The 15,356-nt window shown below is 37.5% G+C and overlaps 1 protein-coding gene across 1 annotated transcript in view; it reads right to left on the reverse strand.

Annotated features, from left to right (window-relative positions):
- LOC108517204 (receptor-type tyrosine-protein phosphatase delta-like) overlaps nt 1-15,356 on the reverse strand; it is a 497,564-nt gene that overhangs the window by 120,486 nt on the left and 361,722 nt on the right. The window contains 1 exon segment of the mRNA XM_017854985.1: nt 9,779-9,876. Within this exon segment, the coding sequence (XP_017710474.1) occupies nt 9,779-9,876 (98 nt within the window).

Consider the following 15,356-nt stretch of genomic DNA (forward strand, 5'->3'; position numbering starts at 1 on the left):
TTTTTTTTTTTTTTTTTTTTTTTTAAGTGGGTGAAAGAACAAACATTTTAAAAGTCTAAGTAGAAATAAGCTTTGGAACTTGAGAAATTACTTGCACTTTGAGTTCTCACAACTATAGAAGGCCAGTAAGAATAAAAGACGATAAGCACATAGACATACATCCTGTTTTGGATGCAATGTTTCTTCTAAGGTGAGCTGCTGTCTTTGTGTCCTACTAGATTTGTTTACAAGATGCAGAAAGCAGCCCGCTAGAAGGGGACTCTCTGTACTTTTACATTTTACTTGGTGAGACTGGTCCTTAACTACAGAACAAAGGCAGCATCTTCTCAGATGGCCAACTGGCAGGCCAACCTTTGCTATAAAATCTTTGCTATAAAAGGCTCAGGGAGTTTAATTGGTAGGTACTTTTGAGTGAAATCTGAGGGGTCTGCATTAAAATGTAATCACTTCTGTACTGTCTAGAGATAGTAACAGCCTATTTTCTGAGAGAAAAGAGCCTGAAAATAAGGCTTCACTGCTGATAGATCAGGTGGGGATGTCAACTGGAAAAGAAGCTCTTTACAGCAGGACACTCTTTGTTCTGTTTGCTCCTGTTGTTGGTACCAGCAATTTTGACCACAACAAAGAGTTTCTGTGAACTGTAAATTTAGTTAGAAATTGATCCAGACACACACTTTTGTTAATCACCTGCTGTGTGCCGAGCAGTGAGCTTCTCACCACGTGGCCAACAGCATATCGAGAGGCCAGACACCTGACCAAAACACCTGACCCAGAGAGGCTTGATCACAGCAAATGACTGGAGGGTAAGAAAGTGCAACATAACAAGTGCTAATTGCACTGGTTTAAACTAGCAATTTTCATTCTTTCTTTTATTATTATTATATATATATATTTTTTTTACTGACATCAGCAAATCCCTAAGGGTTTGGCCTGGGATAGGAAAAGGTAGGGTTTAATTGATTCTAAGATATACATTTATTTTCCACATTCTAACATCTCTGAAATTGATGTGCATCTTAAAATTGATGGCATCTTGCAATTGTACTGGCGATCTTTTATTCCTTAGTGGTATATGCAATGATGGGGTGTCTTAAAACTGATGGTACCTAGATGAGATAAAATAAGTAATAGCTACTAAGACTACTGAGTACTGGTGTCAGGAAACCTGAAAAGCACGTATGTGTTTAATTTGTTTTAATGATTGTTTGAAGTAAGTAATATGGTTGCTTCTTTATATAGAGATGAATAAATTAAAATACAGGGAGGTTATTTGTTTAAGGTCACACAGCTTGAGCTAGTGGCCAAACTGGCAACCTGAGCCAAGGGCCTGTGTACTTAGCGACTGTGGCATAATATTTATTTCCACTGTTGGCTCAACAAGTAGAAAGTCCTGCGTGGCAGGCAGAGAGATTTGGACCCAATCTGAGAAGCAGAAAACTGCTATGTTCGTAAGGAAGTGGGCAAAGACTCTGCCATACCCACCTCCAATCCCAGAGTATTAGGAGATTCTGATTTGGAATAGTAAATTTAGCCATTCATCTTCCTCAGCTTCATCCATCCCAGGTACAAAATGTTGTTACTGCTTTTAGTTCATGAAATTGCTCATTTTCTCGTTCCATTACTAAACCACCATAATTTGTTCTCAACTTTTCGAAAACAACCTTTTATCTCTTGTGACTCATATGTCAAAATACTTAGAAATGGAGGCCTTTCCCTTAGAAATGGAAGAGTCTGTTCCACTCTTCCACTTTCCATAAAAGATGAAAACAGATCTCTGTCATCCAGCACTTTCTTCCTTCAAGAAAATGGGGAACCACCTTTAAGAAAAAATCCAGTGCATTCTAAGTTGGCCAAAAAAAAAAAAAATTGTGTGTGTGGGTACATATGTGTATGTGTTTGGTTTCTTGTTTTTGTATGATTCTTGAATACATGTTCCCCTCATGAGCTTACACATAAATGATAAACTAATTGAAAGCAGATATGACAAGTAGTTTTGCATTATAAGTGCTCAGAGGTTTACAAAACCATTTAATAATGATGATGGTTTCACTAATGATGGTTTTGCACCTGTGACCACACGTGGTCAAATATACCAAGAGTCTTTTCCAAGGGAAAATAGAAATGTTTTCTTTTGTGGTCATTGCTTAGATGACAGATAAATTTTGTCCCCTCTGTGGAGAAATACAATGTTTACCATCAGGAATGAACAAATTATCTATGGAGAAAAGAAATGTGTCCTTAGCATGTCATAGAAAACCACTGGGTTTTCCCAGGAATAGTTATGCAATGGAAATTGGTAACTATGACAATTTCACAGAAATTTTAAATATAAATATTTTGATCTAGTTAGATACTAAGCTTTCTGAACTCTATCATCAGGGCATAGTAAGAAACAAAGAGTGAAACATTTGAAACATTTAGGTGTTTACATCAGGTAAGTTATGGTGCAGTGAAGAAGAACAAAACAAGATGAATTTGTGACCTGGTTTTACCACACACAGTAGGTGTGTGACCTTGGGTAAGTCACTTCTTTCTCAGTCTCATGCTCCTTAACTCTACGGAGAGTTAAGGGAGAGGGAAAGCACATGATCTCTGAGGTTTAGACAGCTCTAAATATTAAAATATTTATATTTTATATATTTTATAATATTTAAATATTTAAAATATGACCTAAGCAATGTTTTTAAATGTCTCTATATGTCTCAACACTGCCTCGATGTATTTCATTATTCATCAAGGAAATATGTTTTTCCTTTATCTGTCTTACTAAGTGATGGGAAAATTTTAACTTATTCTACAAAGGTGTAATACATACTGTTATAAAAACAGAAGGACAGGGCTCTGATATCCAAAATATTTCAAATAAAGGGTTCATTATCATCATCACAGACAGATGTGAGAGTGCTGCCATAAGAACAGGAAGAAACTCAGCACATGCGGATGCTGAATGGCAGGAGACATGTGAGCACTGAGATTGGAGACAGTCCACCTCCAGAGACAGCAGCAAAGGCATTGGGACTGGGCTTTGTCATGAGAACAAAACAGATCAAAGAGGCCTTCTTCAGGGAGCATTTCTGTGAACCACAAAGTTTCTTGTCCCTCTTCAACAGCAACAGAAAGATTGCTCCGAGTTAATACATAGCTTTAAGGTAATACTACTAACAGAGCTAATGATGACTAACTTGAAAGTAGATGTTTGATGACTGTTCATCTCTGTGTAACTACCATGACAGGATGGACTGTGGTCCAAAATGTGACTTGCAAGTGAGCTGATAGGAACTCAGAAGAAATGTTGTTGTTGTAACTATTTAAAAAGGGGTTATTATCTCAATCCACACCACAAAATGTATAAAATCTAGAATGTACCTGAAGTAGAGTATGTGATTTGGGACAGTGTTTCTGTTAGAAAACTGTACCTTGAGTACCACGTCAGGAACTAGTTTCACATTTTCTCTAACTTTAAGGCTTTTCTTGATAGTGACCACTGGGATGCCCATTCATTTTTTTTTTTTTTTTTAACTTTTTTTGAGACAGGGTCTCCATCTGTTACCCAGGCTGGAGTGCAGTGACATGATCTCAGCTCACTGCAGCCTCAACCCCCTGGGGGTCAGGTGATCCTCCCACCTCAGCCTCCCGAGTAGCTGGGACTACAGGTACATGCCATCATGCCTGGCTAATTTTATTTTGTAGTTTCGTAGAGACAGTTTCACCATGTTGCCTAGGCTGGTCTCAAACTTCTGGACTCAAGCAATCTGCCTGCAGTGGCCTCCCAAAGTGCTGGGATTACAGGTGTGAGCCACTGTACCCAGCCAGGGTGCCAATTTATTACACAAAGACATCATCAATATCTTTTAAAATGGAGATTCTGAATTAGTAGCATTGGAGTAGTGCCTAAAATTCTGCATTTCTAAAAAGTTCCCAGGTGACGCCAATGCTGCTGGTCTGTAGTCCACCCTGACTATGAGACTACCAGAACGTGCATTTCTCATGTGCCCTTCCCTTGACAAAATGCACTTCAATCCTCTTCTTCCTAGTTCCATGAAGAGTGCCATCTTCTCTTCAAAATCTTTCTCAATTCTCCAGATCATTATGACTTTTACTGAATCCCAATAACATTCCAATAGCACTTAAGATTACCTCCTTGGTGTAATTCTTATTTGTTAAATATATTTGTCTTTGACAACTACAAACTCCAGAAGTATAAGTTTCTTACAACTTCTATGTTTTCTCAGCACTGAGCAGAATGCTTTGTATTGTCGTGGACAATTATTGGTTCCTCCTCCCAGCTCATAAGCCTCCTTACACAGAAATTTCCCTCTCCTCCATCCAAGATCTGTATAAGTGGACTGTTAGCAGTTACGTCCCAACGTGTGTCCCCACAACAAACCGTCAATTAGCTAGAGTTCAGACTTTGTTCTCTGGCATTTAAAATGTGACTGGCAAGAACAACTCAGTCTCTTTATGGGGCCTGTATGTAAATGAAAATATGATTAAAGACCACGTTTTCTCTGTGTGGGTGAGAAAAAAAGAAGACACTGGCTTGTATAAGGGGAAGAATGAAACCATCCCAGAGAAAGCACAAAGATGAAAGTTCCAGAGAAGATATCAGGAAATTGCCACAGCCTTTCAGTTCTAGATGACCATTCTTAGTGTGCACCTTTACTGTTAGCCTTGGCTCTATAATATATCAAAAATGCTCTTCTGTTTTTCCTTGAGAATTTCCAGGGGCTGTAGTTTCTTACAATTTATCTAGTCTAAATAAGATTTGTACATACATGACTGTGATGATGCCTTCTGATTAAATCTTAAATATACTAGTCTATATGCTATCTCAGCAAATGGTGAAATGAAGACTGGGGATCATGTTCTATAATACATTACCCTAAACTGATGACACTCCTCAAACTGAAGTCTGTGAAGTACCTGCATTAATGTCAGCTGAAGAGCTCTTTCAAAATGCAGATTCGTGGATACCACGGCTGACCTATTAAACTAGCATTTCTGGGGTTGGGACCAGGAATTTCAATTTTATTGTGTCTCTGCCAGGTTTTGGTATTAGGATGATGCTGGCCTCACAAAATGAGTTAGGGAGGAGTCCCTCTTTTTCTGCTGTTTGTAACAGTTTCAGAAGGAATGGTACCAGTTCCTCTTTGTACCTCTGGTAGAATTTGGCTGTGAATCCATCTGGCCCTGGGCTTTTTTTGATTGGTAGGCTATTAATTACTGCCTCGATTTCAGAACTTGTTATTGGTCTATTCAGGGATTTGACTTCTTCCTTGGAATTTCAATTTTAAATAGGCAACCAAATGATCTGTAGGCGCCAGCCCAAGATTTGGTTTGGCAAGACCTACACATATTATTCTGATTTAAAGATTCACCAGCCTAATAAATGGACTTTAACAGCCACATCAACTTTAAGGAGGACTTTATTCCCTGCATTCCAGATACCATTCTCAAATTGAGATTACTTAAATTCCAGTAGGACTTTTTAGTTTCATCTCAGAAAATGAACATCTAAAGTGTTTATAAAGACCTTCAGGGATGGGGTTACACTAATTTCTCAGGTCCATTCTTCTAGCTTTCACTAAATGCAGTACTGGAGTTCAACGGCCTTTATAGTACAGGTAGTGTCCCATAGGATCTAATAATACTATGCTACAATTTAACCTACTTCCTCCTATTCTGACCTCGGGATCAGTGCAAACAGCTTTCATGCCTTTAATCTGTTTTAGTCTTAGAATCACAGTAAAAAATTTAGCTTCATGTATGTTACAAGTTCTAAGTAAACATTTACTCACAGTGATTATGCCCAAACAATCAGGAGTTTGAAAGCAATGTGAGTTTTCTTTCCTCCATTTTCTTTGCTGAAAGCCAGTAAAAATCTATTCAAGTTTATGTAGAATAAACGATTTTCCCCCACAAAGTGTTGCTCTAAGCTTAAATTTTTATGTTGAGGTCTTACTCCTATTATCACTGTTGAATACAACACTTAAACATCTCCTTCATGCTTATTAAGGCACAGTAGAGTCAATTCATGCCCAGGGAGCTTTAATCACAGATCATCATCATGAACATCAGTGAAGAGTCTATGTGGGCTATCATGTCCACGGTTAAACCTACTGGGGAAGCTGTGCATAGCAGCATTGCCAGCATGCAGTTCATAACTATTTTCAAGGAGCACTTCTGATCTAATGGCTAAATGAGGATCATTAAAGTATCTTTACATGTAGCATTTCTTGAAAATTCCATATTTAAAGGAGGCCAGTTATTATATTCAACGGATGCAACTGAGATTGCTTGAGTGATGCTTTTATAGCCATGTGCTGCATAATGACATTTGAGTTCACAACAAAACACAAATAAGAGATATTGATCCATAAAACTATAATAGATCTGAAGAAATTCCCATCACCTAGGGATGTGGTAGCTGTCGTAACGTCCCAGCATGGTGCATTACTTATGTGGCTGTAGAGATGTTGGTGTAATTCAACTTACTCTGCTGCCACTCAAGCACATACAATTATATACAGTACATAATATTTAATAAAAAGTGAATATGTTACTAGTTTATGTGTTTACTAAAGTATACATTTGTTATTTTAAGGTGCACTCCTTTTATTTATTTAAAAAAAGAGAACTTTAAAACAGCCCTAGGTAGGTCCTTCAAGAGGTATCCAGAAGAAGGCATTATCATTATAGGAGATGACAGCTCCATGCTGTCACCCTGAAGATGCTCCAGTGGACAAAACGTGAAGGCAGGAGACAGTGATACTGATGATTCTGACTCTGTGTAGGCCTAGATTAATGCATGTCTTTGCATCTTAGTTTTTAACCAAAAATTTTAAAGAGTTAAAATAATTTAAATAGAAAACGCCTACAAAATAAGGATATAAAGAAAAAATGTTTTGTATAGCTGTATGATGTGTTTGTGTTTTAAGCTAAGTGATGTCAAAAAGTTTAAAAGTTTTATAAAGTAGTTACAGTAAGCTAAGGTTAATCTACTATTGAAATAAAGTTTTAAAATAAATTTGTTGTAGCCTAAGTTTATAGAGTTTATAAAATCTATAGTAGTATAGAGTAATGTCCTAGGCCTCTACATTCACTCACTACTCTCACCGACAGCCACAGCAACTACCAGTCTTGCAAGTGCCATTCATGCTAAGTGTCCTACATAGGGGTACCATTTAATTTTTTTTGTTGTTTGTTTCACTCTTGTCGCCCAGGCTGGAGTGCAATGGTGTGATCTTGGATCACTGCAACCTCCACCTCCGGGTTCAAGCGATTTTCCTGTCTCAGCCTCCTGAGTGGCTGGGATTACAGGCACCTGCCACCTGGCCTGGCTAATTTTGTATTTTTAGTAGAGACGGGGTTTCACCATGTTGGCCAGGCTGGTCCTGAACTCCTGAACTCAGGTGATCCACTTGCCTTGGACTCCAAAATGCTGGGATTACACGTGTGAGTCACCGCGCCTGGCCTAAAACTCTTCTTTACAGTATTTTTACCTTACCTTTTCTTTGTTTAAACACACAAACAGTTACTGTTGGATATAGCAACCTGCTGTACAGGATTGTAGCCTAGGAGCAGTGGGCTAGACCACATAGCTTAAGTGTAAAATAGACTATACTATCTAGTTTGCTATACTCCATGAAGTTTGCACAATGACAAAAATCACCTACGAACACATTTCTCTGAAAGCATCCCTGTCATCAAGTGATGCATGACTATATCATTGCCTGTGGTTTAAAGTTATACTGGTGGAGAGTGAATTAATGGCTTATTCACAGGTCAAGTTATCGTATTTCCATAATTTGTGACCCATTATGTAACCCATAATCAAAAATAAATAATTAAAGCACCTCCATGAAAAAATATCACATGGCAAAATAATAAGAATCACATAACAATAAAAAGTAGGTCAGAGTGATGAAAGATTTCTGGTTCATAAACATTGACATAACTAAGAGTTTTTTATGTTGCCTCAGGTACTATTTATGATTTGCCTTACTTTCTCTTCTAAAACTCACTCTGGAGCCTTAAGCCCTAACTCAGAAACTCTAGAAAGTGTTTTAAAGGATACTGCATACTTTTAAAAGAGCTATTCTGATCAACAGGAAGAGCACGAAAGAAATAAGCTGCTGACCATTTGAGAAAAGAAGATAACATGTGTTTCAGTGTGAATCTTCCCAACAATGAAAATGTTCTCCTGAATGCTTGGAGCAGAATAAACGAAAATGTAACTTAACCAAAAGGCGAGGAAACAAAAACAAAATTTTTGTGTCCTATCAAATATATGACAAAGATGCTGGAGTATGCAAACTGAATAAAAGGTGGTCTGGCTCTTGAGGGTCGAGGTGAATGAGACTACAGATACGTTTTGGTTTTCCAGCACAGTAACTTAAAATAATGAACATTTGAATATTTGAAGATTATGGGAAGGCCATGCAGATATTTAAACTGCCACAGGCCTCACTGCTCCATGTTCTCTTATATGGAGCTTCTTCTTATTTTTGTGACCCCTCTTAAGCCACTTGAGGTTGGAGGTTGGGGGTCCTCTTAGAGGTTTTGCTACAGAATATGATAGGGTAGAACGTTAGAGCTGGTAGGTCCAGTGCAACTGCCCCAATTAAGGCTGATACAACAGATACCAAGAGGTAACAGGGACGTGTTAACAACTCCCAGTAAGTAAATCAATAGAAACCCCTGGATGGTGAAATTTGGGCTACCCAAGTACCCAATAACCTTTTATTATTTGGTACAACTATAAGATTTTAGCTGTACATTTTAATCTTATGTTAAAACTGGTCTAGGAAAAACAATTATGGTCTGGTTATCAACAATTCATTAATTGGCTTCATTAAGGGTCCTTGTTGCTGGAGAATACCAGAAATATCCAGTTTTATAACTTTTTGCTTGATATATACCACAATATCCAAATACACACCCATACACATGTGCATTCACACAGGCTTTTAATTTACCTGCATCAATAATTCACAAAGACTTTTTAAGGATTCTGTAATTTTAAGATAGCATTCAGTGCACCATTCCTTCAAAAACAAGAAACTCTCTGAAAATATATTTCTATGTTAATATTAACTCTAACTAATTGAAGGCTAAGATAATATATATGTACTCAATAATTACAGAGTTTTCATGGCTTATAAAACCAACAGTCTTGAGAAATGTACTTAATCTCCGTAACCTTTCTTTTCTAGATGAGGATTCTTATCACAAATCAGTGTATTTGGCACCTATTTGGTATGCTGGAACGCTTATCAATTTAGTATATTCTAGGAACTGAAAAACCAGAAGACAAATACTGCATGATCTCATTTATATGTGAAATCTAAAGAAGTCACACTCATAGGAGTAGATAGTAGAATGGTGATTACCAACCGATGGCTGGAGAAAGGGGAGATGTTGATCAGTTTTAGCTAGACAGCAGGCATAAGCTTTAGTGATCTATTACACAGAATGGTGACTATAATTAATAATAATGCATAATATATATATACAATTATTGCCAATTAAAAATAAAAGTTAAAAACAGAAAATTCATCATAATAATGAACAAATGTAAAATTAACACTTTTAAAATTGTACTTACTATATTGCTTGTGCAGACACTTTTAAGATGGCAATTCATTATACATTTTATATCATATTTAAGTCATATTTAAAGGGAAAAGCACTGATGAAGTTAATTTTCAAGAATATGGTCAAAAAAAGAGAAGAGCAACTCTTGAAATTACTATAAAGAATAAACACAGTGAATTACCTCATATTCCTGGGAAAACTTCAAGTTGTCATTTGCTTTCAATCGTTCAATGTGGTCTGCAAGTTCCAAGATGGGTATTGGAGGATGGCTAGCCATACCTATTGAAAAAAGGAAAGAAGAAACACATTTGAAAACAAATGAAAACAATGCTAGCCGTTCCAAAATATAGAGAATACTATAGTTAGAAATGGCCTGAAAATATGTGAGTAGTAAAGATGTTTTAGGTGAGGAAGCAGGCAAATAGTTTGGTTACTCAAAGCAGGACATGCTCTGGGAAGATGAATTTTGTAGCCAAATGAAAAGTCACCAAGCAAAATCTCCAAACTAACACTCCTAGTGTAAAAGAAAGCATTATTGTGCTATGAATCAATGAGGTTAGCTAGCGGATAAAACTGACAGTCAGGCTTGATGTCAACTTCTGCTTTGAGTAATGACTTTTATGCCATTTCAAACTCCTTCTCCTGCACTGTGTGAAATGGAAATTGTGTGGAATTAAATGGTGTAAAGTGAACTAAGAAAACAGACACTGAGAAAGGCCTAAAAGGGAAAGAGTAGTAGCTTGATAGTAAACATAAAATGACGTATGCATAATCAAGGAAAACTAACTTGAAGAATGAAGGTTACCAGGGTAACCGGAATCATCTGAACCTGCAAAGGAAATGATGGTGTAAATAAAATAAAATAGAACAAATTCTTTAAAAAAATGAAATGGAAAGCCTGATATATTTTTTCAAAGGACTAATCAAAATGCTGCAAGTTTTTGCAGGATTCACTATACACTGTGGCTAGTACAATGTGACTACTAATTAAGATAGCTAATATTTCACAAACCTGTAGGTGACTGACATTCACATGCAAACATAGACACAAAGAATGACATGCACCACGGCTCATTGACGATAATCACTGAAGGCACAATCAGACACCAAACTGAGCTTCAAAAATGTTTCCACTAGTAGCAGATTGTAGAGGTTGGGGTTGCAGCCTTCTTCTGGACATTTATAAATGGCCACACTAACAACTCTGTGATATTTTGCCCCGGGTCCCCATTATTCAACCCCCAGCAAACCTACAATCTACTTTAGGTGTAAACATCTTTGTCCGCTAATGAGAAATGAATTCAGGAAAGTGAGCAAATGATGAAAAGACAGGAGGGAAAGAGGGTGAAGAAAGAAGGAAAGCAGAGGCGGGGGCTGACACATTCTAGTACATTCAGCCAGTGGAAGATATATTAATTTCATAGATTCCATGAAAAATAATCCACTATTAATTTTGGTGACTCCTGTGTCTTTCTGATGTTTTCTCACTTTTCATATGATTTGTCTTTTTTTTTTTCCTATTAATTTTACAGAAGTATCATGAAAGAGCATTGCTGACTCTTATCTTACAGACACAAATTCCAGCTGGCTAGAAAAACTTGAACTAGCATGTCCCCAGGAAAGCCACTGAAGCAGAAAAAGAATGAGGGAGGAGCTCAAACTGGAAGCCATGTGTTGACATTCTGCTGTCACTGTGGCTCTCTGGAGGGAGGTTACAGAATGATGGCCATAGAGTCAATATGACATGTGACGACTGCTTTAAGAGCATTTTAGGAATTATACCATTGTTAAAAGTCACCCAGTAAGTTCCTTTATCTCAAATGCCAAATTATCAACGGTTCTGGTTAGTTAAGTAAAAGCTACCCCGCTCTTTAAAGACTACTACTTTAGTAAGTGTCGTGAATTCTGGTGGTTTAGTTTTTATGGCTATGAAGGTCTGCTTCCAGTCAGCTAAAATTTTAGTGGAGAGCCAATAAAACTGAATTGCTTGCAAGTAGAAATTCTTTGTTGGTGATATAATAATGCCTTTGGAACAAAATTTTGGAACCCTTTCTGCAACTTTTCTGTATTAATGGTAGAACTGAAATAATTTACATTCTGTGGAGGAAGTGAGAGGGTGACAGTGATCTGGTAATTCCATGATCTTATCCAGATGAGGCACCCCCAATGAAAAGAATGGAAATGCAAAGGCATAGGTGACTTTAGGCTTATCTGGAAATGGAAATGGACTGATATGGACATCATTACAGTACTTTAACAGAGAAAATAATAGAGACAAAGATGTTTAGACCTTTTCGAGCGAATCGTGGGAGAGAGTTATTATCATATATGGACTGAGTGGTGGTTTGGCTAGAGAGGGAGGACACAGAGCCAATCAGGGAGGCGTAGGGGACTGAATTACTGCTCAAAGCTGCAAAAAGTAAAGCCAGTTGGAGATGGGAAAAGTATTAGTATTATAGCAGTAGAAGACCATAATAATAACCAAAGATGTGATCAACATATTTACTTGAGGCATGCACTGGCACATGATCTGGAAATATTATATTGGAAGCTTATTAAAGAAAAATTCAAGCAGACCTACATTGACTCATTATATTCCACATCAGAATATATATATGTATATCTATTGCATGCAAGATATTATAGCATTAAAGAATCACTACATAAAACTTATCATTGGATACCATATTGCACTCAATTTCTAAGTAAAAATGGCAGATGGATGTTTCACAGAAAAGGGAGGAGAATTTGTGTGAATCCAATGGTACGGGAGAAAGAACCCTGGCTTAGAATACTGGACTTGGGTTCTACTTCTGGTTTTGTCATCTACTAATAGGGACAAATCACCATTTGTGAAGGGCCTTTGATTTCTTTAACTGTTAAAATCAGAGTACAGAACTAGATAAATTCAAGAGCCATTCTCTTCTTCATAACTTTCATTCTTCCCACATACAGATAGAACTTCTGAACAGAGAAGGGTCTATTGGACATGGTGCAAATGTAAGGGTTCTAAAAGTTATTGTACCTCTTCTTTGAGGGGAGGTGGAGAGTACTTACTTTTTACAAAATGGAAAAGTAGTATACAGTTGAATTGTTTATTTTTTCAACTATTTAAGTTTGCTATTTTCTCTCATTAGCCAAAGTGTATACACAGTCTATTATGATGTTATATCATATATCAGAAAAGACTGAATGTCAGCATAAAAATAATCCTCCAGAGTAAAACTCCTCTAAGTTGAAACTGTTTAGCTCATATCAGAAAACAATGACCAAGGATCTACTTCAAAATATTGTTATACAATTCTGCAGAAACATCTCCACTGCCCAATATTGAAAAAAAGTTATATGATATAAACAAATATGTTAGATTTTGAATGAAAAGGTAGACACTAAGAAAACTATGAAGTTGACCTCACTGTGGTATCCTTTCAATGTTTTGTCTGGCAACATGACCACTGCTCACAGTCTATAAACCAAAGTCTTTACTACATCAGAGTTTTCACATTTAAATTACTTGATGTGCTTTAATTTTTTTTTTTTTTTTTTTTTTTTTTTTTTTTTTTTTTTTTTTTTTTTTTTTTTTGCAGGCTGTACACCAGACCAATTAATTCAGGTCTCTGGATGTGGGAGCTATATATTGATATTTTTAAAGTTCCCCAGCACTGGCTCTTAGTCCTATGCGATTCATGAGGTGGGGCCTATAACTCCATTTATTCCTTTTTTTTCCATTTAGAAATCGTATCAGGATTTAAGAGAATGAGATGAACTTTCTCTTGGTGATGTTCTTGAATCCCCTCTAACATCCCATTAGCAAGCTTTAGTACTTCAGCTATTATTAGCAGCCAAGAACTTGAAGGAGAGCTAACAAATAGGGAGGGCTTGCCAGTATCATGATCTCATCAGTTCAAAGCTACAGATGTACAACAGAAATGTTTTTTTTTTTTTTCTTGTTTTTTTTTTTTTGAGATGGAGTCTCACTCTGTTGCCCAGTTGCCCAGTTGCCCAGGCTGGAGTGCAGTGGTGCAGCCTCAGCTCACTGCAAGCTCCACTTCCCGGGTTCAAGCAGTTCTCCTGCTTCAGCCTCCTGAGTAGCTGGGATTACAGGGACACACCACCACACCCAGCTAATATTTATATTTTTAGTAGAGACGGGGTTTCACCATGATGATCAGGCTGGTCTCAAACTCCTGACCTCGTGATCCACCCGCCTTGGCCTTCCAAAGTGCTGGGATTACAGGCATGAGCCACTGTGCCCGGCCCATAAATGCATTTTAAAGGCACGCATCAAATCTGGTAAGACTTTTCATTTTGAAGCTATGATCTCCACAATATAGTGTCAATGTGAAAAATGACAGATGCAGTCATTGAAATCTGCCTTAGGTTGGAGGAAAAAACAGGATGGCTCCCTTTAATAGGGTACATATTTGTGAGACTAATGTCATGGTGACTTCCTTATAAGAAGTAAACTTTAAAATCATGTTATTTTAACCCAAGAGGCACCTTAGAGATGACTTAGTCCAGCACTTTCATTTTATACAAGAGGACTCAAATCCAGAAAAGTTAGATGGCTTCTCTACATAAGCCCAGACAGTAAATAACAACATCTCAACATGCAGCTTGGGCATCTTTCTACTGTACTATTTCTAGAATGGCATTTGCGATCTTCTAAATAAAGTGGGGGGCAAAGTCTCCATGGATGAAAGGGGCTAGACTGGTAAGATAAATGACTGAAGGTGGCTAAGTATTATACAGTCAACATTTTCACACACACAAAAATGCAGTAATTCCCATTTCTTCACAATGAGCAGGTTTCCAGGGCTGGCTTTTGTTTCTCTACTTTGAACAGAGACTCCAGAAAGAACAATAATTCTTTACTATGTGAAAAATAGCCATAAGCATGACATAAATGGCAACTAACGCTCAGTCTCAATGTCACTCATATTTAGGGCTAGTGTACACGTGGCGGGCTTCTGAAAAGGGTGAAACTATTCAGCTCCAGGACTTGCTCTGCCAAGTGAGAATGCAAGGCCAGTCGGTTCAGACTGTTCAGGTTTTCAATGGCCACTAAAACTCCTGAGTTTCCTATGGCATTTCCTCAGTTTTCAATGTTGACTCAAAGTTTTGTTGAAACTCAGTCCATGTCAAAAGATAAGCTCTTCTGCAGTCCACATATGGTTAACTAGATTATGGCCTTTGTTTTAAAAGAACAAAACCTTCTTTCATCTGTGTGTATGTGAATTAGAATCAAGGAGTGTTGGGAGTGACAGATTGCACGCTTGTATCCACAAGGCAATGGACTAGATACTGCTTTGTGCTGGGGATATAAAGAAGTATGCTTCTTGCATGGTTCATCCCCTATGGGTTCATCTACCTCCCCCTCTCTCTAACCTGATCCCCCAATAATTCTACCAATTAGAAAAATGAATCCCAGGGGAGTTAAAGAACTCAATCAAGGTCATCATTATCAGCAGAACTGTAGCTACATGAGGAATTTGATCCCATACCATGTCCACTCTCATTTAGCACATTTCACATTATGCCATGCTGTCTCTCAAATCATTTACCATCCCTGGACAAGTGGTGACAGGTACATAAAGCTGGGTCTTTAAGACTGTTTGGGCTGTCTATGCAGCAAGAAAGAGATCATAAACCATCCTCAGTTTGAGAAAAAGTGTCAATATAGGGACTTCACCTCAGTCATCTGTTTCAATGATGGGGAAGAGGAAAAGAGGATGCAAAAGTACATCTGTATTTTCCAG

Source organism: Rhinopithecus bieti, unplaced genomic scaffold (genome assembly GCF_001698545.2).
Source record: "Rhinopithecus bieti isolate Rb0 unplaced genomic scaffold, ASM169854v2 scaffold_38735, whole genome shotgun sequence".
In the NCBI taxonomy this organism is placed as follows: Eukaryota; Metazoa; Chordata; class Mammalia; order Primates; family Cercopithecidae; genus Rhinopithecus; species Rhinopithecus bieti.